We start from the raw sequence: 27,982 nt of genomic DNA, 5'->3' as shown, positions 1-27,982 counted from the left end.
GGAAAAAAGCAAATAAAGCGTAACGACTAATTTACGCTTGTTCATAACACACCCCCACATAGTGCTATGGTATCATCCCAGAGGTAGGGAAGACCTGTAAGTGAGACAAATCAAGCCTGTGACAGCGGAGAAACTTGAGTTTTATAACAAATAAATACTGAACAGAGGTACGTACTATTTAAAAGTCCATGCTCGGCCTCAGTAACCTCTTTTGCTTAACAACAGTACCATGTTTTGCCGAACTGTCAGTTCAAATGTGTGGAAATTGCAAAGAAGATGACCATTTGCTAGCGATAGCCGAGCTATCGTTAGCTTGCCGCTAGCCGACTAACAGCTAGGTTTTAGCCAGTGCCTCAACAAACTATTGGGACTTGAGCAGGAAGAGATAGCATGCTAGCTAGAAGCTAGCTAGCCTTTTAGCTAGCCATCCTATTTTGGGATTGGCATTCCGCTAGCTAGTAACCTTACTTTGGCTGCCTTTATCATGACTTAAAGAAGGCTGTTTATTAAGTAACATTAACACTGTCCTTTGAAAGACGGATATCGGCATATGTGAAATGGATAGCAAGGAAAACTGTGCATGATGATGTTGCAATGTTTTCACTGACGTGAATTCAACTGGTATGAATGACGAGAAACAACACAGGGCCTAGCTTCTCCTACTTGTAGGTAATCTGTGATTGTTCTGGCTCATATATGGAAGTTTATATATTATTATATGCAGCAGTCTCGCCTGGTAAGATGCACTGCTACAATAATATTGATATCTGATGATTACCCAAGTATGTTCACTGCTGATGAACGTTACCATTACCTCCATGAACTTGAGCACAGTGATTATCTCATCTGTTGCTACCACTGTAATGTGAGCAGCTTTTTTGAAGCAGGCTCTTTGACAAACTCATTTCTGTTGATGTGCATGTTCACTTTGCTCTATACTCAGATATGTAATATAGTTACTTATCATTAAAGCTACTTTCAATTCCTTATGTTGAGAAATTAAAAAGTTATTTTAAAAATAATGACAACAAGTTTTAGATTTGAAATTGTAATTACTATATCAGTAATTAAATCCTACATTATATATTAGTGTCATGGACTTCATAAAAATGACTTCAAAATGTTTTGATCATTATGTTTATTCTGTCACCTTGCTATGGATACCTCTGTATTTTATTTGCATTGATCCTGCTACTTAAGACTGGTGCACTACAGATTTTACCTATTCATTTAGAGAACATTTGCTTTTAACAGTGAACATGGCAGGGTGGTAAGTTAATGGTTACGTGATAACATGATTAATAAGAAACCGAATCTATGAGTTAAGCAACTAATGTGATCTTTTTAAATTCCTGTACTCACTTCTGTTCCTGTTTTTCTTTTTTTCTGTCAGGCTGAAAGAGAAACTGTACAATGTCCTTAAAGCCGCGGGTGGTGGATTTCGACGAGACATGGAACAAGCTACTGACGACAATCAAGGCTGTTGTGATGCTCGACTATGTGGAGAGAGCCACGTGGAATGATCGGTTCTCGTATCCTATGCCATATTCCACTATCCTGAAATTTAAACTACAGCCCCAAGATTCTAGGGTTTATGAACAGGAAGTCACACAGCTGCTCTGTATAGTAAAGCAAATGTCAGCTTGCATGGAGCTTTATGTATTTGACTTAAAACATACAACTAATGTCAGTGTAAAATGAGCTCAGATAGAATGTAAGCATTAAACTTTTAATTTATTTGTAGGTCATTACTAACTGTATCTGTTATTATACACATACTACTTCTTTATTAAGTGTACACTTACCTCAGTGCATGTAATCATGTTTTTTCTCATTATTTATCCTAAATTCCAACACTAGTGACATTTATGCCTTGTGCGTTGCATACCCAGAGCCTTTGGGTGAGAGATTATACACAGAGACCAAGGTGTTTCTTGAAAATCATGTTCGGCAGTTGTACAAGGTAAGCACTCACAAAGCTCTGTGACGGCTGCCAAAGAAAATCCTTCAGAGCACGTTTTCTTTTATTCCTGCATTATGCTTCTTCCTATAACACATGTTATGCTTGTGTACATTTTAGAAAGTCCTGGAGTCAGAGGAGAAGGTTTTAGTGATGTACCACAGATACTGGGACGAGTACAGCAAAGGAGCTGACTACATGGACTGCTTGTACAGGTAACATGGCTGCCTTTTTCATGTTCGTTGTTTCTATTTGACTGATATAGTATTTGATATCAGTGAGTCACTATACTGAGTCACCGTTTAGTTGTGGGGTTTTTTCTCCTCCACCTTTATTTTTACAAACAAAAGACCACAATTTAAAAAGAAAAAGAAAGCAGAACTTGGGTGCAAATGTCACTTTTTTTTTTTTTACTCTGATTATATGATCAGCACTTTGTTTTGTTGTCTCTTTGAAATTTTTTTACAAGTATAAATGAAGGACGTGTCTGTAATCAGCCTGCTATTGTCAGTGTGGTGTGTTCAAATACACCTTTTAACAAAAGTTGTGAGCTAAAGCACGCGTCTGTCTTTGTCAGCCCTGGCTCTTTAAAATTGTCTCTATGTGTCAAGGCCCTGAGATGTGTACTAATTCTATCACGATCTAGAAGAACGTTTTTGTACCCTTAAGATAATACTTTGAAAAGCTGATCTGCTCTAAATCAATACTCCCTTGGAGAGCTTTCAGGTCTATTTTTATGTTGACTTCCCACCAGACTGTCTGTGCATACATATGCCTTTGTAATTTATTATGTCAGAGTGAGAGAGGGAGGGCAGTGTAACAGTGTAGTGGTGACATATTAGTGTTCAGTTCTTAAAATAGAAGAGAGTGGCTTATTATCCTCACCTGATGTTAGTGAATATATGTCTACATTTTCATCCTGTCAAATACAAATTATCATGTCTTTCAGCATGGACTGAAGTGCCAACTAAATAAAAACAAACTATTAACACCTTCAATCACAATTCTGCTCTCCAGGTTTCATGGTTAGTGGTACTCAACACTAGCCGTTGTGTTGGCAGACCTTTAACACTTGGTGCTGGTGTTTCGTGCTTTTCAAGGCTCAACCGTATGAGAGAAATCAGGCTGAAGGTTTTTGCTATACCGCTGATAGAAGCAGATGGCACATCTGTGAAAACTACACATCATTTAAGGTGGACTCAATCAGCCAACATAGATCAGTGTGATGAAAGCCATCAAAATGTGTGTGTCAGTCTGTCTGGTAGCTGTCCTGCTGCTCGCACGAGAAATGTTGAAACTCAGCAGAGATGCGTTGAGACACAATTCTAGTGTATGCGTTTCAACATCAAAGTGTCTGTCATATGAATTAGTGACCACAGCATGAAATGAATCTTCCTCATGTCAACACTTTGTTGCTTTGTATCAAAGTTTTCCAGTGAGACAGAAGCTCAGCCTTCTGTCATAGCTGCATTTACTATGTTCTGTGAGCTGCCTTGATTGTTAACCGTGTTTGCCAGCCAACAAGATTACTCTGTCTGCTGTTCGGTGCTGGGCAGGTATTGCACTGAGGGATTATCAGATCTTTTTTGCCTGAAACTGCTGCCTGCAGAGGGTTAATGAGAGCGCTGTGAGACACAACCATACAGTGAATGTGTGGGCTGTGAAACCAAAACAATGTGCTACAGTGCTCTGTAGAGCTGCAGACTTGAATGATATAATGCTCAGTGATTTTTGGGCTTCGATCAGCTCTTTTCACATAAGAAAAAGTCATTTGATTCAGGGTTATTATACTGAAAATATTGATTAATGCATAATTGAAAAGAGATTTTTCTCGTAATAATATCTGAAAAAACTTAATCTGTCTGTTCAAACAGATATAAATAACCTATGTTTGAGCATTGAAGGCAACAGTTGGCAACTTTTAGAAAAGCTAAACAGTATACCAAAATATGTGTCTGAAAACCTCTGAGGAGAGAAATAAGCAACGCAGTAACAGAATCTTGATTCTTATTTGATCGCCGATGCCTAATTTAGCAATTTGACTGCAGTTCATGAGCTTTGATTAAAAATGATTGACAGCTGCGTGAAAAACTCCTTGAGAGGCAATAGAAGGAGGCAGATGGTCATGATTTTTTTTGACAGGCTGTTTGTCTCCTGTAATACTTTGTGAATGTATTGACAGTTTTAGCAAATATGACAAAAAGTTATTTTCATAAAGGTTACTAACTGTAGCTTAAATGGCACTAATGTTGGGTCTAAACTGTGGATGATGAGAAAACACATTTTGTATTGTATGAAATAAGCAAAATCTTTGTTTTTTTCCTTCAAATAACATTTAATTGATTTTGAATTTTACCTGTTAATCGATTATGGTACATGCTTACAATTTGCAGCCATAGTCTAAACACATGAATGCAATCTATGAGTTCCACAGTTTGCTTTTGACTATTTTGATAACCACTCTGTGTCACTATTAAGAATTTGCCAACCATAAACTTTCCAACAGTCACATTCTGTAGAGAACAGAGATCCCTAAAGATTTAGCCATTAATCACCCCTAAAATAAACAGGAAACTTCATATACCAAGTGTCACGTTTGTGCTTTATATGTTTTAAGTATTTTCAATATAATGTTCATAAAAATGCCTGTGTGGCTGCCTCTAGCTCATTAGTTGTCCAGTAATCCTGGATGTTGTTTGCTTTCATTGGCTAACCTGCCATTCAATAGCCACAGAGTGAGTGAGTGACCAATAGGGCAACCAAAGAATGACCGTCTCACATAGCCTCTGTGAGTGAATGAACTCATCTTGCAACTGGTGGCCCCCGGCAACAGCCCTGGTTTATTATAAGTGTTTAGTAACACATACACTTGATATTCTTGATATTTTAACATTTGACCTCCTACCCCACTTTGATCAGGTATCTCAACACTCAGTTCATCAAGAAGAACAAACTAACAGAAGCAGACCTACAGTACGGCTACGGGGGAGTGGACATGAACGAGCCGCTCATGGAGATCGGAGAGGTATGACTGATTTTTATTGCTCTGGCATTAAACATTTCCTGCACATTGACACATCTGCGCCCTCTGGGGTTGTTAAACATAAAGAGAGCTCATGCACAGATTGATGGAGCGATTATTGGGAATCGGTGGGAATCAAGTACCCGGACAAAATTTCATCTTACACCGGCCAGATAAAATTACCCAAGCCAAGATTTGTCTGTATTATTGTTGTATAATATTTTTTCTCTGTTGTTGCAGTTGGCGCTAGATATGTGGAGAAGGCTAATGATCGAGCCCCTTCAGGCTGTCCTCATCCGGATGTTGCTTAATGAAATCAAAAAGTATGTTCTTCCCACAAGCTTAGCCTCAAGAAACAATTTTTGAAAATCTGAAATTCTTGAATAGCTGTGATATAGATTTCTGTCCTTCTGCAATGTTACCACTGAGAGGAATAGTGTATTTAGTGCTGGTAATCTAATTGTACACTCATTTGTGTTTAACTGTTACAATTACAGTGCCTGAGTTCTAGCCTTTGACAGTGTTAATGTAGTCTAATTGGGCTGCAGTATTTAACCTACACTTAACACTGTTCACACTATGCTGATGATTTCAGTGCTCAGCTAAAAAAACAATGCAAACATCATGGCTTACGCTAGCTTCGTCATGTCTTACAGCGATCGTTGTGGCGAGAACCCCAACCAGAAGGTAATCCACGGGGTCATCAACTCCTTTGTTCATGTTGAACAGTACAAGAAGAAGTTTCCACTAAAGGTGAGCCAACACATACTGACCCCGAGCATTCCAATTCCTTGCATTTTTTTTTTTTTTATATCTGATTGTTAAATTACAGATTTTTTGTTGCAGTACTTGAAATTACAGTTCATCCCAATATCAAAAACACATATTTTTCTCTTATCTGTAGTGCTGTTTATTAATCTAGATACTTGTGGTGTGACTGCCAAAAACATGTTTGAAAAACTCAACAGATATGCCTCTGGAAATTTCGACCCAGCTCCTCAAGATAATCCATAGATCTCGAACAGTTTTATATAGGAACTATTTTCTGTTGACATAACTACACCCACCAGCCGTATCACAACACAGAAAGAAGCATTGCAGAGAAGGCAGACATCTCTACAACCATTATTTCCAACACTCTGCAACCCACACCATGTGTATGTCCGTGTATACTATATTCTGTGCTAATCTTCTGTCTGTGTTGCAGTTTTATCAGGAAATCTTCGAAGGGCCATTTCTGACAAAAACGGGAGAGTATTACAAACAGGAAGCCTCCAATCTACTGCAAGAATCCAACTGCTCACAGTATATGGAGAAGGTAGGTTAGATTGAGCCATAATGCAAGTGTGTGAGTGTTGTGTGTGTTTAAGCTGCCATGTGAGCCTGTGTGCTGCTTTTGTGGCACAGAGGATATGTATTCTCTATTAACCCACTTGCTTTTGTGTTATTTTATATGTGTGTTTATATTTGTAGTGTTAACAAACACCCCCACATTCAGTTTAAATCATTTCTGTTTTTAGTGAGAAAGGCATGAGCTCCCCTGCGAGTTGGCTCATGTAAATGGGGTTCTGGTTGCGCTCTTCAGTTTGGAAGCTAAAAGGCAACTTAGGGACAGCTGATAATTTTTTTTGTTTGTTTTTTTTACATTTAAAAAAAAAAAAAATGTCTACCCTGAGTCTACTGTGATTCGTTGATGCAGCACTTTGCTTGCAGTTGGAGTTGAGTTCAGGACAAATACTGTGAATTTAGCTTGGTATGCTTGTGTGTACACCAGCATCCGTCATATGAGTGTACATTCACCCTGGGTGTGTGTGTGTGTGTGTGTGTGTGTGTGTGTGTGTGTGTGTGTGTGTGTGTGTGTGTGTGTGTGTGTGTGTGTGTGTGTGTGTGTGTGTGTGTGTGTGTGTGTGAGAGAACTGTCAGGTCACCTCAGTTTGGTGACATAAGAGTTTTAATCTGAGTATTAGCTCTACCGTTAACTCGCTATGGCTGAGATCACAGACCCCTGGGCAACTTCAGCTGCCATGGCCTCTCTGTCTCTCTCTCTCTCTCTCTCTATCTCTCTCTCTCTCTCTCTCTGTCTCACTTTCTCTTTCTCTCTTTCTCTTTCTCTTTCTCTTTCTCTTTCTCTCTCATTTATTCATTCTGGGAATAATCAGATTTCTCTGATAGATTAATGCCTGCAGCCTGTAAACAGGATCATCATTAAAGCCTTACCAGGCATAAGGACAGTATGTGATATGACTGTGACAGAGCAGCAGCAGACACTGTAGTACAGTACAGTCCCCTCCTGTTTGGACAGGGTCAGTCACAGTTGCTTATCTGACCCAGTTTTTAGCTGTGGGGAGGCAGCTTTTTCTTTTTTTCTGCCTTGCTTGTCCTTACCTGCTGTGTGCTGCGTGTGTGCTTGAATTATGTCAAAACATAAACATACCAGCTAACCATAGTGACACCACAGAATGAAGTTCTGGCCAATATGTTTTATACAGTTAAATAGGTTTTACAGGTTTCTTATACTGTACAATGTCTAGTGAAGGCAAAGCTGGGAAGTGAAACAAATTCTTGGTGCAAGCATTAAGACAACTGCATTGCTTTGTCACAGTTTTGTCGTGAGTGGAAAGAATGTGATTTATATTTGATGCATTTCTTTAGCATTTACTTTTCGGGTGAAGAGCTGCACAATGTTTCATCTTTGTATTGTCATTGCAGTGTCAGCTGGGGTGACGAATATGTCATGAAAGACTGTGATATTGCACTCAGGGGTTTTTGAGGAACTTGAAAAAGAGTATAAGTAGAAAAATGCACTTGAAAATAACTTTCACTCTTTTTATTGATGCCTTTTGTGTTCAGTCCAGTGTTCAATTTGTTCCATAAAAGAATGTTGGAAATAATTAGCTTTCATTTTTTTAATTAAACAAGCACTTTGTTAGCAGTATACTGCAAGCAGCAGGAAAGCAGAGCTGAGTATGCTTTAATGTCTTTTTATAACAATTAATATCGTTATCACGTTCTTCAACAAAGTTATCACTTATCGCATATTTTCCTCATTCTGTGTAGGCCTGTTTGAGATATTTTAGTGGTTGAATGAGACTGGTCAGTTTGGCCAGGCTTTTTGTAATTAACTTTAAGATTTCTTGCTAATAATAATTTCACATTTTGCTAGAATTGAATGTTTTAGGTAAATAAATGAAAATCAATTAACCACATGTTCTATTTCCTCTATAAAAAAAAACATAAAGATGAAGTAAGCACTGAGTTAGATATGAAATGAAATATGTAAGTCAATAGGGGTATAGCAATATGTTGTGGTTCAATATGTTGAGATGCAAAAAAATGACGGTAGGCTTTGTGAAATTGGAAAAAAACTTCTTGCATTATCAATAAATTTGACTCCTAAAAGAACTGTGAAATATTACCAAAAGAAGCAATAGTGGCAGTTTTGTTTCCCATTGGACACTGTCAATTTAATCCACATATGCAGAAAAGGCTTTTGAGCAATGTATTATAAAAATCATATAGTTCTCTTTTTTTAAAAAACTGCAGATGCTTTGTAATTACAGATATGTTGGATATCTGTTGTGTTTGAAAAACTAATCCCATGCTCTCCTCTTTTCCGTCTTTGTCTCTCCCTAGGTTTTGGGTCGGTTGAAAGATGAAGAGATGAGATGTCGGAAGTACCTGCACCCCAGCTCCTATGCCAAAGTCATCCATGAATGCCAGCAGAGGATGGTGGCAGACCATCTGCAGTTCCTGCATGGGGAGTGCCAGAGCATTATTCGGCAGGAAAAGAGAGATGGTCAGTGTCCGTCTTGTGTCCTGATGCACAGATCTGTTTAGCATTGAGTGAATGATTAATATATTTACACTTAAGCACCATACACATTGGGTTGTAGCACTAGGATCAAACTGTGTGTGTTGTTTTGTCTAGACATGGCCAACATGTACACTCTGTTGCGGGCCGTGTCCAACGGGCTGCCCCACATGATCCAGGAGCTGCAGGTCCATATTCATAACGAGGGCATCCGAGGCACCAGTAACCTCTCTCAGGAAAACGTTAGTGCCACATTGCTGCATGTGCATATATGCCAAAACTTGTATACAATATAATGGATTTTCAGGCTGTTTTCTGGGAAATAACTCGGGAAAGGCTTCGAACATGCAAAGCCACTTTCATTTTTTGAGGTAGTTGTACTGTTGAAGCTTGTTTTGACTCCTTAATTTATTTTTCATATGATAAAACATTACAAGTTAAAATGTGGCCTTCAGTGTTATATGAGATGTTTTGGATAATATGGAAAATGGAAAATATATTTTGTCACTTTTCTTACATAGAGGCTGTAACACTCTGCCTGTATGGCCCCATTTCTTTGAAATACAGAGAATTATCATTTCAACTTTTGCAAATGCTGTGTATAACTTATCTTTTAATACAACTTTGTCTCTCTTGTGGCCTCTATAGATGCCAACCCTGTTTGTGGAGTCAGTGCTAGAGGTTCACAGTAAATTTGTTCAGCTCATAAACACAGTTCTAAACGGAGATCAGCACTTCATGAGCGCACTCGATAAGGTAATAAACTCCAGACTGTAACAGCTGCTGCCTCATTAACATACTCAAAACAGTCACTAAATGGCAAAGTGAGGTTTTGGCAAGTTTTATATACATTCTGTGACTGCAAATCTACAGTTTTACATGTATCCAAGTACAAACTACGTACATGTGTTAATGTTTTTGTCACTATTGGACGGACTGTGTTTATTTGATGTGTCTTTCCCAGGCTTTGACGTCTGTGGTGAACTTCAGGGAGCCCAAGTCCATCTGTAAAGCCCCTGAACTGGTGAGTGCACACACACACACACACATGTAAATACTCAGTATTACACACAGTGCATTGACCAGGTCATGTCCCTCCTGGTGTCTCTGTGCAGCTGGCGAAATACTGTGACAATCTGCTGAAAAAGTCTGCAAAGGGAATGACAGAGAATGAGGTGGAGGACAAGCTGACGAGCTTCATCACAGTGTTCAAGTACATAGACGACAAGGACATCTTTCAAAAGGTGACCAGCATTTCTCTTTTGCTTGGACACAGCAAAAAAATAAAATATGTAGTGATATTCTGGTTTAGAAACCTTGAAGGAGAGAGTGATTTTGAACCCAAAATAGCTCTAGAAGTATTAGTGTGTTCATTTTTAGTTTCTTCAGTAGTCCCAAAATACTAAGTTTTTCAAGTCTTTTTGTTTTCCCACAGTTTTATGCCAGAATGCTAGCAAAGCGGTTAATACACGGTTTATCATTGTCAATGGACTCAGAAGAAGCCATGATCAACAAACTAAAGGTAAATGCAAAGCTGAACATTATTTACAAAGACCTGTCATATGTCTGACACTTTTTTGATTGTATTACCTCTCGGTTCTTTTTGTTTCCACAGCAAGCTTGTGGCTACGAGTTCACAAGCAAACTCCACAGAATGTACACAGACATGAGCGTGAGCGCTGACCTCAACAACAAGTTCAACAATTTCATCAAGACGCAGGAGACGGTGGTGGACCTCGGCATCAGCTTCCAGATCTACGTATTACAGGTGAGGAGGACTCTGATGTGGCTGACATACCTCAGTCATGACAGCAGCCACAGGATTAAAATCTAAAGCCCTGCTTGCACGGGACTCGTATTACCAAGAGACCTCATGTGATTTACAAATTAACCCCTCCACTTCTGTGTTTCCTGTGTTATGGACATTATCCCCTGAACATCATGTGCACAATCATTTATAACTCCACTCTACACAACACAGAAACGCTGCTTAGCACCACTCATATTTTTTCTTTATGAATGGGGGTAAACAAACAGAACCATTCTGCAACATGTTACATGTCAGTGACCTTATCATGTTTCGACATTTTGCTCCTCTGGTGAATTTGATCTTGCTCCTTCTGTGAATTGGTAGCCATGCTGTGTAGCAAAGTGAGCCCCCTACACTCAAAATGCTGTCAAAACTTTCACCTAATTTTCAACGCAGCTTTCTATAATGCTTGACAGGGAAAGTAGCAGAAAAAAGGTGTGTAAAAAATTAGTTGTTGTTGTTTGTTGTTGTTTTTTTTTAAATCTCAGGAAGGGGGCTGAATAATTCTACAAACCTAGGCTCAACTTTGGCAATAGAAAAACAGTTTGGCCATTTCCCAGAGGTCCCTTGATCTCTGATCTCAAGATATTTGTATGAAAATGGGTTCTATGGGTACCCATGAGTCTCCCCTTTACAGACATGCCCATACAGTTTTTTACTGTGATCTGATTCCTACTACTTCCTACTTGCTATGAAAATTTTACTTGACAAATTACAGACATGACAGACTTGCACAGGATCAAGATAACAGACGACCTCCTTAATTACTACAAATTACCAGACTAGTTGCATGGGACTAGTACCACCTTCTGTGCTTTGTGCGTTCAATCGAATCTCTATATTTACCCTGGTTTTATCAGATTGGCTTCTACCAACAACAGCTTTTGTTCCCATGTTTTGAGTAAACATGTTATGGTGGCTAAATGCCATGTGATTGCAGGCTGGAGCCTGGCCTCTCACACACGTCCCCTCCTCCACATTCGCCATCCCTCAAGAACTAGAGAAGAGTGTGCAGATGGTGAGTTTGCTTTTGCGGAGCACAGCTATATAGGATTTTACTGTTTAAAGAAGCACATTGCAAAATAAATTCTGTCTTCACCTCCTTTTTTACAGTTTGAGTTGTTCTATAATCAGCACTTCAGTGGGAGGAAGTTGACCTGGCTGCACTATCTCTGCACAGGTAACTTAAACACACATACACTATTTAAAGCAGAATTATGCAAGATCTGAATGTAAAAATCTTTCTGAGCCTGTAATTTAAAGTGGAACTGCAAATGAATATGCCCAGATTGAAACATTTTGTATTATAATATATTTATATGTCATAATCAAGGATATTCACAGAAATAGCGTAAATTAGTTATCAAGTTGTTTCAATCGTATGCAACACCGCTCACCTGCGTCCTCCCTTCTCAATCAGGTGAGGTGAAGATGAACTACCTGTCCAAGCCCTACGTTGCCATGGTGACCACCTACCAGATGGCTGTGCTGCTGGCCTTCAACAACAGTCAGACGGTGACCTACAAGGAGCTGCAGGACGGCACCCAGATGAACGAGAAGGAGCTACAGAAGACCATAAAGTCCCTGCTGGACGTCAAGATGCTTAACCACGACTTGCAAAAGGTTCATGTGCAACAAGAGGAATCTGAAGCTCCGTTGGCGTAGTTCTTTGTCATTCATAATTGGTATTGATGGGGAGGTTTATGTTGTTATATACCAAATGCCTTGTCAAGTCTTTGTCAAGCCAATGACATATACCTCATATTCTTCCCTATCAACTCACAGTGCACATACTTTCACCATAACTTTATTTCAGACCTCTGGAAAGCAATGGTGATTATTTGAATACAGGATGTTTTCCCCTCTGCCCACAGGAGGAGATTGAAACCGAGTCCACGTTTTCATTAAATATGAGTTTCACCAGTAAAAGGACAAAATTCAAGATCACAACGTCAATGCAGAAAGACACACCACAGGTTAGACAAATGGTTCTCCACCTTTCTTGAGGTTTTCTCCAGCTTTGCTGTTGCCCCGTTGTTTGATAGCTTTTTTTTATGAAATCTATCTTGTCACATATCTGATAATTAGGAGATGGAGCAGACAAGGAGCGCCGTAGACGAGGACCGCAAAATGTATTTACAAGCTGCTATAGTGAGAATCATGAAGGCCCGCAAGGTGCTGCGACACAACGCCCTCATCCAGGAGGTGGGTTTTTAAGACCTTTGTTTTAGGGATATAAGCATTTTGTTATCCTAAACAGTTTTTTTTGCCATTTTTAGGTAGTTAAATAAGCCAAACTTTTCAAGCACAGTGCTATTTGTTTTCTTTATCAATTGTCTTTTTCATCCCAGGAGGGACTTTTGTTTTCAGAACCTGTACATTTTCCTGTCTCACACAAAAAAATTATACAGATTCACAAAATATGTACAACATATACACATGTACATTTGTATACATAGTACATTCATACATCCCTAGATGTGTCCCTAAATATTAAACAGGGTTCCCACAAAAGTCATGTAATTTCAGAGTGGCGTTTTTCGAGTTTTTTGGGCCCAGAAAAGTCTTAGAGCTGGGAAAAAACACTGAAAGTTTTGGAAAGTCTTTTTATTTTGTTGTGTGTGATGACATTGTTACAGTGATTTTCTGTGAATAACCCTCCATGTAATGCATAACGCCAAATATATTTTCTGTAGCTGTCAACTAAACGTAACTCGAATATGTTTCAATTTGGTTTTTGGTCTTTTAGGCAAGAGGTAACAAGAAAATACTTACAAATTGTTTTAAAAAGAGGGGAGGATTATTAGAATTTTTTTGGCAGGGGAAATGTCCAGGAAAGTATATTTATAATATTTTTTAAAATATGTCAAAAAAATTATATGCATAAATACATATACATTTTTAGCACTTTTTAGGTCTTTTTTTTAATTTCATTTGAACTTTTTTTGGGGGTGGGGGGTGTTCAGGTAATTTTCTTGTGACTTTTTTTCTAAATTCTTTGCAGTTTTTTGGGCTATGTCTTGTTAAGTTCTCCCCATTTTTTTTAAAGAAATCAAAGAAATTTGATCAGGTTTCAAAGGGTTTTAATCACTGTTTTTCCAAATTTCCCTGTGTGCAGGTCATCAATCAGTCCAAAGCCAGATTCAACCCAAGTATCAGCATGATCAAGAAGTGCATCGAGGTGCTCATCGACAAGCAGTACATCGAGCGGAGCCAGACCTCAGCAGACGAGTACAGCTACGTGGCATAGGCAGAAAGGCCAAGCCAGGAGCACTTCCACACAAACACTCGCCTGTGTGACTGACCGGCAGATGCAGGTTTAAAACATCAAATAAATAACAAAACAGACTCATTCATCCATTTAGGTTTCGGACTGTGGCTGTCTGCTGTGATTCTGTGCGATGACTAAAAGCAGGACTGGTGCCTCCATCTTTGAAAATAAGAAAGCTCATCGTGTCACGGCAGACAGCAAGCTAGCACCACCACCCACAAGACCCTCCTCCCAACCCCACCCACCTTCTGATTTTAAGCTGTTTACAACATCACCAGTGCCACGCACCTGTGCGTCAAACGACAAAAAGAAAATGCCTATAGCTGATGGAGAGGAAAGAGCTGATAAACATACTAGTCGACCGAATATAAAGGAAAAAAAAGAAACCCGGGGGGAAAGAGGTAGTTGTGACATCAATGACACATTGGTGGCTACACATTAAAAAAACATGCTTTCTTTTCTCACATTTGCAGTTGTTGTGTGTTTATTTTTCTTTCTTTGTTAAATGTACTGAAGTTAGGAAAAAAAACTATTGTAATAAATCTGGTATACTTACTATTGTATCTACTTTGAAATGTAAAGAAAAAAATGAGGTGACAAACATGATCCTGCTGCTTGTCAAATAAATAAATAAAAACACTGAAAGATTTTATGTAAACGTTTGTCAAGTGTATCCATATGTCACTCATTTCTGGTGTTTGTCAATTAATGTGTCCTCTGATATGGAAATGTTATTATTCCTCTCAGTTTGTCCATTGCCAACGCTGTAATCAGTCTCATTTAAGCTGATCTGCTGCAAAAACAAAAGCCAGAATTTGGACAACTGATCAAGCAGTGTGTTAGTCACAGCTGGATGCAACAATATCAATATGGACTAAAATTAAAAAATCATGAAACGGATAGCAATACTACGAAGCTTTTACTGCGATTTTACTTTTACTGAGTGGGTTACCGTCATTGTTTAGAAAAGCAATTGACTTTGCTGCAGCTCTGATATGTAGAGAGGAGAAAACACAAAGGGCTCTGATCTGTTTGTTGAAAACAGAGGAGGAACAAAGGAGCACATTGAAACTGTAAACAACAATGGCTACGTTCTGCATTTGCAATGAGACCACTGAACACTAGTTCTCAAGTCTTTTTATCATGGCATAAACACAGCACAGTGTTTAACTCAGGAATCTGCAGCAACAAAATTAGGATACTTACATTGGGGACTGTACTTTTCTTAGTAGGGGGGTGGTTGGGAGCTACAAATATTCTTATTTAAACTTCCCTGAGTGACTGGGGGAAATGCATGACCCTACCTTTACCCTAAATAATATTTCACAGTTTCTGGCTATGGTAAATGGGGAAATTGAGTAGGCTTTTAAAGAAAACATGGCAACATTTTTCTTTCCAAAACATGGGAGGGATGCAATAAGCAACAAAACAGAAGAAATGACCCAAACATTTTAAGAAATTAGTAAAAAAAAAAAAAAAGTTCAAGTCAATTACCTGAAAATGTGTTAAAATAACAAGAATAATAATAATAATACTACTAATAATAATAATAATAAAAGAAGAAACAAAAATGCAAACAGGGCAGAAAAGACTTGGTGAAAATTGCTTAAAAGATTCTATAATTCTGCAACATATTTTATTTGTGTAATTATGATAATTATAAATACAATTTTCCTGGCTTTTTTTTTTCTTTTTGCCTTAGCTCCACGTTAGCCCTACCATTGAACAACCAAGAAAAGTACCACATCAACTGCTTTAATTTTCATATATGTTTGCCTGTACACTACATAATAAATCCATGGTACACTGCGCTTTCCCTGACAAGGCCCCACAGCGTCTATAATACATCCATGATCCTAACAGCGTAATGCAGTGTCGTGTATCATTGATTAAATTTCCTGGTTGGTAATTGACGTAAGGTTATCACGTTGCGTCACTGACGTCACTCGCGTGCTAACATTTACCGCTTACCGCCGTCAAAACTAGCCAGTAGCTAACCGAATTTAAGTTGAGAAATTTAAATGTCAAAATGGACCGTTTCATTTTCAAACGCCCACGGACAGAAAATGTGCAGAAAATTTTGGATAACTTTTCGTCCACACCTGAGGAGGAACAGGACAGGGAGGAGCCCGCTTCCTCCACCTACCAGAGCAAGTGAGTTTAAATATTTTTAAATTTCGTTATAAATCTCTCTCTCTCTGAAGTGTGACGCATGATTTAAAAAAGTTTAGGGGCCAGTGTGTGCCTAATTTCCCGCAGAATAGACCCTCAGAGCCCCACCTTTATATAGCCAAAAAAGGAATCTCACTAATTTGCTCCAGGGTCAAAGGTTTCATTACTTCTGAAAGGCGTCGAAAGCAGGGGGTCAAAATAAATAAGAAATTCAACCATCTGAAGCTAAGTGTCCCTCCACGAGAACAATTAAAAAAAAAGTAACCTCCCCAGTGCTTAAAAATTATCTGAAGTCCATTTTACACCACCTCCTCCCTTCTTATTAGTAATGAACAGTCCCTTAAGTAATAGTGAGTTATTTAGTACCTCTAGAAACAAATTTGAAGCTTCTTTAGATGCGTGGCTAACTATAGCATCACCCGTATTTTATGTGACATGCCCGAGCTGTAATTTGAAAAAAAGGACTGCGCCCTGCGCGCATGCGCGTTCACCACGCAGCATTCACGACAGCACTCGCGCGGTGAGCCAGCGAGCCAGCTGTTGTGCTGACAGCTGTCCATGGTGCTGACGCAGCTCAAAAAAAGGGAGAAAATCTCTACTATCAGAGAGGAGGGAAGATGAAACAGAATGGCCATAACGTTTAGTACTATTCAGTTCTCCAGGAGGAGGCGAGGAAGCTTCGAGAATATCTTCATACGTCGCAAAGACGCCATGTTTTATTCTTTATTTCACAAATAGACTTATAAGTCGAAAAAATTACATACAAGCAAACAGGAAAAGACTTATGTCCTATTGCAGACTACGCTACTATGGTTTTATAATCCTTTAAGATAGTGGTTTATGTCAGACAGGACCTCGTGGCGCAACGGTAGCGCGTCTGACTCCAGATCAGAAGGTTGCGTGTTCAAATCACGTCGGGGTCATATCTTTTCAACAGCAATCTGAAGGTTACGATAATTACATTGATTAGAGATTCAAGTAAACATATATGAAATGTCCACCTCAACATATATGCTCCGGGTCCCTGGCTGAAATGAAGAGCTGAACTATGTTACAATAATGAAGAAATTTCTTGTGATGTACCCCCCCCCGTACAATTTTGTAAATTTTTTTATTCATTTATTGATGTTTGTGTGTGTCATATATTTTATGTTGTTAATTGTATGATGAATTTGCTGGTCTTGAACATGCTGGTGCTTTGTTGGAGTTGATCTGTGTGTGTGTACACTCACTTAAGTGATTGCACCTGTGACAATTATCTGGTGCTCCTCTGATGCCCTGATGAAGACTGTGAGTGAAACGCATAGGCGTAAGGCCCATTTATTTAAAACGTTTTTTACTTCTGCAAAACAGTGTGCCTTGGAAAGAATTTTCAGGGTTTTGACTTATTTACTAAAGAAATAACAAGGCATACCTCTCCCTCTTTCTTTATGTCATTTTTGTCCTTAAATCTAAAGAGCACCTGTTTTTGAGACCTACACATGTGAAGCAGCACTCAGCCAAACTTTTTTAGAAATGAATTCTCCTACTGTCAGTATAACTGAATGTTGTATGCTAGCATATTGCAACAAGCTCCTCCCTTTGTCATGCTTATTATTTAATTTAATTTAATTTAAAAAAAATAAAAAAAACTAGGATTTTGCTGGGCAGGGTGGTGTAGCCCTATACCTAAAAGTTTGTCTGAAGAGCTCCAAAGTTTTGTATTAGGAAAACCCCATACAAGTGCGATAGACATTTTAATTATATTTGAATCATACTCACATGAGGACTTGCTGGAATTGAGTCATTTCACCTACCGTGAAACCAGTGAAACAGTTTAATAAAATAATCACGGGTTACAGGAGAAGAACTTAAGTTGTGGGATCCACTCACTTTATTAACATCTCTAGAATACACATGTCAATCACAGAACTAATTTTCTGATAACAAGGGACTAAACTATGTGATTGTCACACAGTTAATGACATAATTGGAATGACAATTGACTGATAGGATTTGAACACAAAGCCTTCTGATCTGGAGGCAGACACACTACTATCGCACCAAAACGTCACACACAAAGAGGCTGTAGATCTTCTCGGGAAACCACAGCTGTGAGAGAATACAGCACAACACACAGGTTTCTGTGACTTTATGTGGGAATGTGACCAGTGCAGGCGTCAAAATCCAAAGCAATACAAGTTTAAGAGTCCAGACAGGGCCAGACTTATACACTAGACAGCTCCAGGTTGAAAAAGCAGTGGAGGCTGACATTAATGTTTCCCATTTGTATTAAATTTGGACTTCTTGGTATTAAAATCTGTCAAGGCATAAACTGATGTCTTCTGTCAGATAAGTGCCACTATTAGTTATTTTATGAAACCGGAATTGTGAGCCAACAGTCAAAGCTTCATCACCACTTTTACTATTATGGCATTCTGAACATAATGTTGTTAGGAAGCAAAATTAAATCTTCTTTGTATTTTGAAATGTGCCATTTTTTCTGAACAGTCAGGTCTAATTGTGCCCTTCAATACCCAATATTTTGCATTAGTAAGAGGCTGTGAGCAACACAGAGAAGCACATCTGCCACAGCACTGTGTACAAGCTATAGATGATAGCAATTAACTGATGATCGATTAATCGGTAGTTAAGAATTAACTAACTAATAACTAATTAAAATAATCGAACATGTGAAATTTAATCAATCAATTGATAGGCTATGCAGTGCTGTCACAGTATATGAAATATGTTGTTGTAAGCATTGATTGAGGAAAAACCCATTTGATATTGTTTAAAATGATTAAAGTTTTTATGTTGTTTTTAATGAATTGATTAATTGTTCATTTATTTTACCAATAACTGATTAAATAGAGTGCTTATGGTTTGCAACCCTAGTATAAGCCCTACAATATGAGTCACAAATGTCTCATTAAAACTATCTATACTGGGATTAGGATTTAAAGGAGGTAAATACCATATGATCAACAGGAAGTTCTCATTTTAATTAATTATATAATAAATAATTTGCTGTTGGAATATGTGGAGGGTCAAAAATGGCAAAACAGACAGTGTATGCAAAACAGCAGCTGGCTGCATTTGCAAATCAATGAAATCACCATTCCCAGTGTTCACAGTGTATGCTGGGCCCGATCCTTGCAAACACAGCAATTACAGGCTCTAAACTTAATCCAAACAGAGAGGATTCCTGGTGAGAAGACAAACCAAGATGTAATACTTTAAGAAGCCTGCAGATGGGGCCTTTCAGCTTACACAAATACTGAAGTGCAGCAGCCAAGCTCAAGTAGGACGCATCAAACTATTTGGAGCATTATTATAAATGCACATAATCAAATAATGCAAAAACGAACTAGTCAGTAATTAGCTTTATTAGCTTTGGGCGTCCACCCGTTACAAAATGACACATGAACAGATCCTGATGTTTGATTTGAGGCTTTTCAGCTTAACTCCATTTTTCATGTTGTGCTGCCTTCGTTAAAAATTGTTGAGTTATCTTGCCTGGAGCTACTGATGATTTATTATAAAGTCAAGGTGCTACAACAGCTAACACTGGCTGCCATTAGGGAAATTTTAATTAGCCACATTATTGGGGGAAAGCACATGCCGTAGCTTGCATCAGACTGTGATGATGGTCGAAATTTGATTTAGGTAATGTAAGACATTGTTCAGAGTTATATCAAAACATCTGTAGTGCTTTGGGTTGTGTCTCTTTAGTGTCTATTGGAATGAGCTGGGGCAGTAATCCAAATCAGATAAGAACTATTTGCATGTGCAGACTCACATAGAGCCGTCTGGTGATGAACTGTGCAAGAATTAAACAAAGAAGTTGAAATAAGGATGAGTAGAAAAAAAAGGTACAAAACACTGATGTCAGCCTTGTCTTGATGTGACAGATATGGTTGTGTTATTACAGTTCTGCAAGGTGTATAAACAATTTTCAAACATGCGAAAAGTGCTAATATCAGCCTTAATTATGTTAAACGGCTGTGAAAAATCCTGTTGGCATGGTGCGTATGAGTATTGCATGTTTAGGTATATGTTTCTGTTGAATGAAATGTCATAAGGGTGTCACACTCTTACTACTCTCTCCTTTGCAAGTGGTAAAGTGGTGGCTCCACCATAAAACAAGGCATATTTTGCATTTTTTTTGCTTGACCCTGGTGTAATTTGAACACACAATTTTAAACTGGCATCAAAAATGCTTCTGGAAACTTGCACTGCGGAATCAAGCCTCTGTGCTTAAAACAAGGTAACTTGAATTTATGTGGCCATCAAACATGAAAAGGACGGCTCTTGCCTTTTGTAGGCCCTAAGAGGATTTGATCTGGGGGCGCTCCTCACTGTAGATTTCGGTCGGCACGCCCCTAGCTTAGAGAAGCAGACATGAGTCACACAGAAGCTAAGCAATGTAATGCTGTGGAGGGGTCAGCAACAAAACCAATTTGAGCCACCTAAAGAAATCAATATCAGTGTAAGTGTACACTTAATCGGGAGTATTTTCACTGCTTTATCTTTCCATAAGACAGCCAATTCTAACAGGGAAGCTGATGACAACCTCAGTTCCACATCTATACTCTCATCAAAGCAACCAGACTCCATAGACAAAAACAGTAATTTTGGCATGCTGAATACAGGAGCTGCTCATCTACTGCTGTCTTGATCGGTTATTGAATTAATGTATTTGTGTTACTTTGGTGAATCCTAACTTACCACTTTAAATGCCAAAGTCACACAATGACAAAAAGAAAATAACTAATTTAGGCAGTGGTAGACCAGCAGCTCCTGTGTTCAGGGATGTTAAATCACTGTTTTTCTCAAAGGAGTCTGGCTTTGAATAGAGCGATATAACCATTTGGATTCCTTGTCATAATTCCCTGTCTGGCAGCAAGGTAAAGCAGTGAAAATATTCTAAATATACCATGCACTTAAACTGATGAAGATTTTTTTTAGGTGGGACTTTTTTTTAGGTGGCTAAAATAAGTTTTATTGTTGACCTCTCCACAACAGCACATTGCTTAGCTTCTGTGTCGGACTCCTGCATGTGTCTCCAGACTGGGGACATGCAAACCACCACCTACTATGGATAATACATCGACTATGTTTAAGTACTCCACTTAAAAGAATCTAAACTATCCCTTTAAGCATACATCATGTTAAAATAAGCTAATAGCAACATTGTTTTTATAAGTACTATTACCCCTTAATCCCACGAATGGTCCTTCTCAGGGCCTTTTGCCTGATCTTTTTCAAGTTTTCATGTTTGATATATATTCTAGTGATTTAGTCTCATTGGAAGGGGTCAAATCTTATAATTACCAGTCTTCAAAGCCCTATTTCATCACAGCTAAAATATGTCCTCTCTCATTTTCATTGTACCTGATGTTCTGTCTTGGGTCTGGATAGACCTGCCTCTGACGTGCATGTTCTTGCACCACATGCATACATAATAATGAACCAACCGAGCAGACATCTGTAATACAAATTTAATGTGAGTGTTCAGGTGAACTTGTAAAGAATATTTTCCCATCAGCTAACAGTCCACACACTCACTAATAATGTGTTTTATCAATAAAAGGTTTAAGATACCTTCAATAGAAGTGTACAGATTAGGTTGTATTAGAAGGCACTGGGGGAAATAAAAGCAGGACGTAGTAAATTACACATGTCCATGAGTGAATGAGTCAATGTGTACGTGAGTGCAATTCTCCGGTGGTGAGGTAAGTCTGTGATGACAGAGTGGTGTCGCCTCCTCCTCTCTCGAGACCATGCTGAAACACGTCTGCTGTAGATGTAACACCTCACAGTCAGCTGATAGCTCCAACACACACATACATCAACGATTTGTTTACCCTCTGTACTGCTGCTCTTCGCTTCACACAGTAAGTCTGTAACTGTGGAGTGGAAGAATTTGGATTTTCCAACATTTTTGAAATTTGAAAAGAATTGCAATATTGTCCTGTGTATATAATGGATGGCCAAACCTTTTGCCACATTTTTTCACATTTTAAGATTCCAACCTCGGCCCTTTGCTGCATGCTGCCCCCCCTCCTTCACACTTACTCTGTCCTATCAATTAAAGGCATAATAAAGCCCCCAAAATGTATCTTAAAAAAACAAAACAAACAACAAATAGTAATGATTTATTTTCAGAGTCTGAGCTACATTGTTTTCTCTCCACAGTCTGAGATTTAACAGCAAACAGCACATGAAGAAATTGTTTTGCCATGATAATCATTCTAAATTACTTACAAAAGTATGAGTTATACAGATGGGGAAAGTTAAAATATGTTTGGAAAGTAAGTTCTTTTTTTTTTTCTTTTCTTCTTTGAAAGGTTTTGACAGGATCCTCTCTTCAAGTGTTTGTTTTTGCAAGAGTAATTTCGGCCCCATGTTCTAAATATCTCACAAAGGATTGATGTTTTCATTTAGGTGAGTTGTAATTTCTACTAAAATACTGACATTGCTGAATGTTGTACTGAAAAGCTTGTGTAATCATCAACCCCTTAACATTTATAATAGTGCATATTTTGCCTGTAATTTAAGTAGTACTAGTAGTACTTTGTTGCAGTCACAACAATTTCCAGATGATGAAAAGGGTATGGAGGTCTGTATTCCCCTTTGGTATTATGCTTAGAGTGCAACTCACCTGATGATAATGTGAATTCTTTTTGTCCTATCTAGCACATGGGATAGTAGTACACTTGAGAGCCTTTTTTTTTCACCTGTTTAACAGATGAAAAATAAAATTATGAAATTTATGAAGGTTATCCTGGTAATAAAAACAAAAACGAGAATAAACACAATTTAACCAGACTTAGAAAATTGATCACCACAATTCTTTTTCTCATTTGCCTCTCAGGGCTTCCGTAGATATGCACTGACTCATTGAGTCAATACACAGGTTAATGCTTCTTTCATGGTATGGTGCAATTCTGTATGTATGTATCTACATATATCTGTATCTGTCCCCCATCATGTAGTACTCTAAATTATAAAAGCCACATTTTAAGGTCAAAACAACAGTTAGGCAGATTTCTATAAGTATAGTTGCATCCTGGATGACACACAAGCCCCACTCTGCACAGCGGGAACACTGGCCCTCTCAGGTCATCGGCCCCAGAAAAGCTGCACTGACTGCACCGTCTTAATTTCCACCACTGTCTCCTCCTCCTCCCTGCATTCCTGGTGTGCACTGGACATACTACAATCCAGGATAGGAACTCATCTTACACCAGCAGGTTGGGGTAAATGATTGAAATGTTTCCTAAGGAAAACTGATGTTCTCATTGGTACCCTCCTTAACAAGCTCTTAGCTGGATTCCATATATTGAGCAGTAAATGTTAACTGGTTCTGTCTATCTGTCTATTTCATCACAGTGAAAGCAAATTTCAGTGAATGATGTCAGATAAATAAAAACCCTGTGGGGCTTCATGTTCAATAAATACAGCCGTGTAGCTCATAAACACGGCTATAGGAATGATTTGGATGTTACAAAAGGAATGCAAAGATGAAAAAACAGCCCCCTCTCTTTTAGTTTGCTCTTAGAGAGAGTGTTTTGCTTTTTTTGCCACTAGGGGGAGTATTATTTGTGCATAAGAGAGCTGCAGACAGAGTGAAGTCTCACATATAAGCAGTTAAAAGAGTTCAGAGCAGGTACAGCTCTGAGACTGACATATTATCTTGTTGCAGTGCAAGTTAAACATATTGGTATATTCCTAAGGCTTGACCCTGACATGATTTGAACAAGCAACCTTCTGATCTGGAGTCAGACGTGCTACCGTTGCACTACAAGGTCATGACTCCAATAGAGAAAGTGGTATAGATTGCATTGAATATATGTATCTAGCACCCTGTTTGAATTAATGATGTCTAAAGAAAATGATACTAAAGCTCAGTAAGAATCTTTCAGGGTATACTTGTATGTTTAAGAGCAAGAAACAAACAAAACTGTAAGCATTAAGGAAAAAGAAAAAATTAGCAGCGATGTTATAGTTTGGAAAAATGGCTTGTTCTCATGTTCGTGCTCACTCACTTGGACGACATTAGATGATAAAGAGTCAGAGCTGCAGGGAGAGAGTGGAGCTCCACAGAAAGGTTGCAGCTTTTATTAGTGAATTGGGTCATATTGTAGATCCAGCCTTAGGCCCATCTCTCGATTTGCACTGCAGTTCAATAATTTAGTCTTATACATAACATTAATATATGCTTTGCTATCAGTGTAAGTGCAGTTCTCAGTCCAGTAGAGAGAAGATAACATTTATATGACTCTCAGCTCATTCTGTCGGATGGTTCAACTCATCTAGTCTGTCTTATTTATTCAAATTAAAATTCAACATCTGCGTATATGTTGCATATGCTGGATAATCCACAGATTCACCAAATCCAACATTACAAGGACAAATCACAAGAGTGTGCCAACATGATTAATAATTGTTGCAATAGACCTGCACTTGAGCCAGCATGTGTCCTTAGGGTTTCCCAGACTTGCATAACCATAACTCCCAACCTCAGATCTCCATTTGTAATCATCATCAAGTTCCATGTCTAATATGCTGTTTTACTGCAGAGGAATCCCAGATAAGGTGCTTGTATAACAGGCAGATATGCATCAGGACAGAATCTGTCTTTACTAGGCTGTGTGCAGTGACAGTACAGTGCTGCTCTATTATTGTGTCAACCTATGGTGAGTAAAACAACTGTGAATTTGATTTGATGTACTAATTTGGAAAAGTCAGGGTACTGCCCAGGGGCCACAGACGCTCAGTGGCCACATTGTTTGTGTTGCAAATGTTTAAATTTGTGCTTTAACACAATGTCAACTGTCAAATTGGCTCAAAAAACCCTGGAATGAAAAGTTTGGTTTTGTTTCTAACTTTCTAAGTAATTAATGCCATAACTAAATTATGAATGGCTGAATAAATTGGTTTAAAGGCCCCTGTCATCCCTTAAAGGTGCTAAATGAAAATGAAATGCAGCTAGAGCCAAGTGAGTAATTATGCTTCTGGAGTGTCAGCATACAATGTTGGGGTTCCAAGAAAAGAAATAGCAAAAGAAAGAGAAAGGGAGACATTCAAATTGAGAAAAATCCAAATGGTGAATGAGAGAGACATGGATCAAAAAAAAGGAAGGACACAGGGCTGACAGAGGCTGCTTATGCATAGGACCCAGCCTTTGGTGCTACGCCCCTGGTGAGGGGATACTATTGCAGGATAATCTGGCCCTGACCCCTGCACCCGAGAAGTCCCAGAACTCTATAACACTCTGGAATATACATTAAACCCAGTAATAGTATACTGAACATTTAAATGTGGTTTAATTATTGAAGTCATAGTCACATGATAATGTGAAATGAAATAAAAACAGTTCATTTGGACTTTGTTTTATATCATTTCCATGACACTTTCCTAATGCAGACCACGACTCTACACCGACAAAACAAGTATTACGCAACTTTCTGTGATAAGAAAGCAAAGAAATGTGAAGTGACTTTGGGTGGCTTTGCCCTCAGCAACAACCTGCATTGCATTGGTCGGTGTAGGAAGCATTCTCGGTGCTTGCTCTGACATGTGGGCGCGCTCGCACTGTCAGTCCAGTTGTGCGCTCTCTCTCTTTCTGACTCTCCCTCTCCCTCTCTCTCTCTCGCAGTTGAGGCTTTTTGTTGGGAAGTTTCTGTAAGTGAGTCAACACGGCACACAGGGAGGACGCCACCCAGCCCCGCCGCTGGATCCAATGCTGGGCTTCTCTCTTGTCCTCCGAGGAAGCAGGACACAAAGACAACTTCACTTCGACTTCTTCACAACAACCGGGGATTTAGTTTTGACTTCGCACACACCGGGGATGGTTATTGTCGTTTTGACGCGGCTTTTTCCTCTTTGGAATTAACGCAGCGGGGTTGAAATGAAAGTGACGGTGTGTTTCGGGAGGACCCGGGTGGTCGTTCCGTGTGGAGATGGGAATATAAAAGTCCAAAGCCTCATCGAGCAGGCGGCCATGAGGTACAAGAAGGCGATCGCAAAGGTAAGAGCCCCACACAGCCCTGCTCTTTTGTAACGTGTCGGCCAGCGCAGCAGCACGCTGCATCCACACTGGAAGCCTCAACATGGCGCTTTTTCACGGGCTGAGGAAGAGCGAGAGAGTGGGCAGAGGAACCAGTGGCTGCCCTGACAGTCAGAGCCAGCGGGGACCCCCAGGGGCCCCTGGTAGGGGAGTGGGAAAGTTTTTCTTGTTATCTGAAGGTGATGCTCAAGAGTGATTACTTTAACCATGGTAGTTCACTGTATTCTCAACAAGGAATCTAAAAAGTTGTAAAGCAGATGGACTCTCCTACTGCTCTCGTGTGTGTCTGTTGGCTTATCCATGAAAAGAAACACTGGAAATGTTCCAATTCAATACTGGTTGTATTGGCAGATATGTGCACAAGAGTGCGCTGAGTTCATTCGGTGAATTTGTGGAGCAATGAGGATAAAATGAGCATAGGTGTAGACTTGGGGGCTTAAAATTACAGCATGTGCATTTGTCTCCCTAAATAAAAGCTTGAAAGTAGCAATAAATTTAAGGTAGCAAATTGATGCAGAAAAATGCAACAAAAAATGGTGCATAAAAAGTCACCATTATGCAGCAAATTAAGCATTTCATGCTCAAAATCGTCCCTCTTTCTCAAATCTTTTTTATTGATTTTACACCAGCATTAGGACATTAAGCGAGGGTATATGTGAAATGGCAACATGGTCTCTGATTGACATCTAAGCATCTAAGACATGCAATAAGAACCTGAAATGAACCAGTTTGTTAACTCAATCCCTAGTCTCCTGTAGCTCAAAATCTTCTTGCAGAGGATCCCCAACCTCCCCGTTTTATTTGTGTCCCCTGCAGTGTTGAAACAAAATGTACGGCCCTGGAAAAAAGAACAAAATATCAAAAGTGTGTAAATAGAAGACTCTCCCTCCACTATAAATATCAATATTTCACAGTTTTTGGCAATGATAAATGGTGTGATTTTGGTGAAGTTTAAAGAAAACATGCACTTCAAACCCACTTGCGGGTTTCCGGGGTACTGAGGATATTAACTCTAACTGGCTACTGCATACACATTATAAGTCTTAGTAGGGCTATTAGTTATTCCTGAGTTACAGAAATGATTCACAATAGTGTAGATTTACTGTTAAACAGACACATTTTTAATCTCTGTGTGTGCATTGATGTCTCTATCACAACACAGTTAATCAGCTTATTTAAAAAGTTGAAATAGGCGATTTCAATGACCATTCTGTATTCATGGAGAAACCCTGCCTTGCACTCATTGCTCTTTGCAATTACATCCTGACAAAAAAAAGTTTTTAAGTTCATCCAAGTTTCATCTATTAAATGACGGAACGCATGACTGTGTGAAACCCCCGTGCCAAATTTGAATGAGGCCTGACTGAGGACACTGATTGCTTTCCCCTTTGTGGGTTTCTTGTGGCTGCGCTTTTAAAACCCATTAAATGACTAATGAATGAATTAAAGTTTGGTACTGTTTCCATGGTTAGTGACAGCGCTCTCTCGTCTTTGCCAGTGGGAGGCAATTACTATTGGAGTCACGTTAATGCTGCAGCTTCTTCTCAAGGCCTTGGAACACCAAGGTGAACCCACTCTGAGTTTGCCAAGTTATTTCTTTTCTGTCTTTTAGCTGCGGAAAACTTACAATCTTCTGTTTTAGAGTGAAGGACACAGGTTTCAGAAAGAGCGACATAAGAGTATAGTCATGGCAGATGTGGGTTTAATAGAACTTCATAAATGCTTTTCCCTCAGTACATTCTCAGAAACAATTCACACCTGTACACTCAGCTCCATAGTGACAGATTAAATACCACAAACTTTTCCTGGAAAAGATGAATCTCCACTGTTGCACCTCAGTAGTAGATTTTACCACCTAATGCAAACAGTGACAGAGTGG

At 39.0% G+C, this 27,982-nt stretch overlaps 2 protein-coding genes and 2 non-coding genes across 9 annotated transcripts in view; 3 read left to right on the top strand and 1 right to left on the bottom strand.

Moving 5' to 3' along the window:
• Positions 1-8: 8 nt before the first annotated feature.
• cul2 (cullin 2) lies at positions 9-14,536 on the top strand. Its single transcript, XM_042510807.2, has 21 exons — positions 9-167; positions 1,394-1,532; positions 1,861-1,963; positions 2,081-2,175; positions 4,880-4,985; positions 5,223-5,305; positions 5,639-5,735; positions 6,190-6,300; positions 8,616-8,778; positions 8,911-9,035; positions 9,442-9,549; positions 9,758-9,817; positions 9,909-10,037; positions 10,229-10,315; positions 10,409-10,561; positions 11,544-11,621; positions 11,717-11,783; positions 12,024-12,226; positions 12,478-12,579; positions 12,692-12,808; positions 13,722-14,536. Exons 2-21 carry the CDS (start codon positions 1,414-1,416, stop codon positions 13,851-13,853), a joined length of 2,238 nt encoding a protein of 745 aa, XP_042366741.1. The 5' UTR covers positions 9-167; positions 1,394-1,413; the 3' UTR covers positions 13,854-14,536.
• A 2,361-nt stretch (positions 14,537-16,897) lies between these two features.
• trnaw-cca (transfer RNA tryptophan (anticodon CCA)) lies at positions 16,898-16,969 on the top strand. Its single transcript has one exon. It is a non-coding gene; the product is annotated as a tRNA-Trp (tRNA).
• Positions 16,970-23,770: 6,801 nt separating this feature from the next.
• Positions 23,771-23,842, bottom strand: trnaw-cca (transfer RNA tryptophan (anticodon CCA)). Its single transcript has one exon. It is a non-coding gene; the product is annotated as a tRNA-Trp (tRNA).
• A 1,625-nt stretch (positions 23,843-25,467) lies between these two features.
• The window catches only part of LOC121960465 (partitioning defective 3 homolog), a 383,207-nt gene continuing 380,692 nt past the window's right edge, over positions 25,468-27,982 (top strand). For 3 of the 6 annotated variants that reach the window (XM_088071635.1, XM_088071632.1, XM_088071633.1), the window contains exon 1: positions 25,468-26,064. In XM_088071635.1, coding sequence (XP_087927761.1) covers positions 25,945-26,064 — 120 coding nt within the window. In that variant the 5' untranslated portion in view covers positions 25,468-25,944. The remainder of the gene's footprint in view (positions 26,065-27,982) is intronic. The other 3 variants (XM_088071634.1, XM_088071631.1, XM_042510168.2) reach the window with 2 other exon arrangements.

Source organism: Plectropomus leopardus, chromosome 21 (assembly GCF_026936395.1).
Source record: "Plectropomus leopardus strain MGB_pleo_1.0 chromosome 21, ASM2693639v1, whole genome shotgun sequence".
Lineage (NCBI taxonomy): Eukaryota > Metazoa > Chordata > Actinopteri > Perciformes > Serranidae > Plectropomus > Plectropomus leopardus.
Note: the sequence above shows the minus strand (reverse complement) of the source record. Positions and strands in the feature narration are given on the sequence as shown.

Bases quoted from the DNA above. Each gene is read 5' to 3' on its own strand.
- cul2 (XM_042510807.2), top strand. From the start codon at position 1,414: ATGTCCTTAAAGCCGCGGGTGGTGGATTTCGACGAGACATGGAACAAG. The intron at 5,306-5,638 runs GTATGTTCTTCC...CATGTCTTACAG, and splicing joins TTGCTTAATGAAATCAAAAA to CGATCGTTGTGGCGAGAACC. The intron at 11,622-11,716 runs GTGAGTTTGCTT...CCTTTTTTACAG, and splicing joins TAGAGAAGAGTGTGCAGATG to TTTGAGTTGTTCTATAATCA.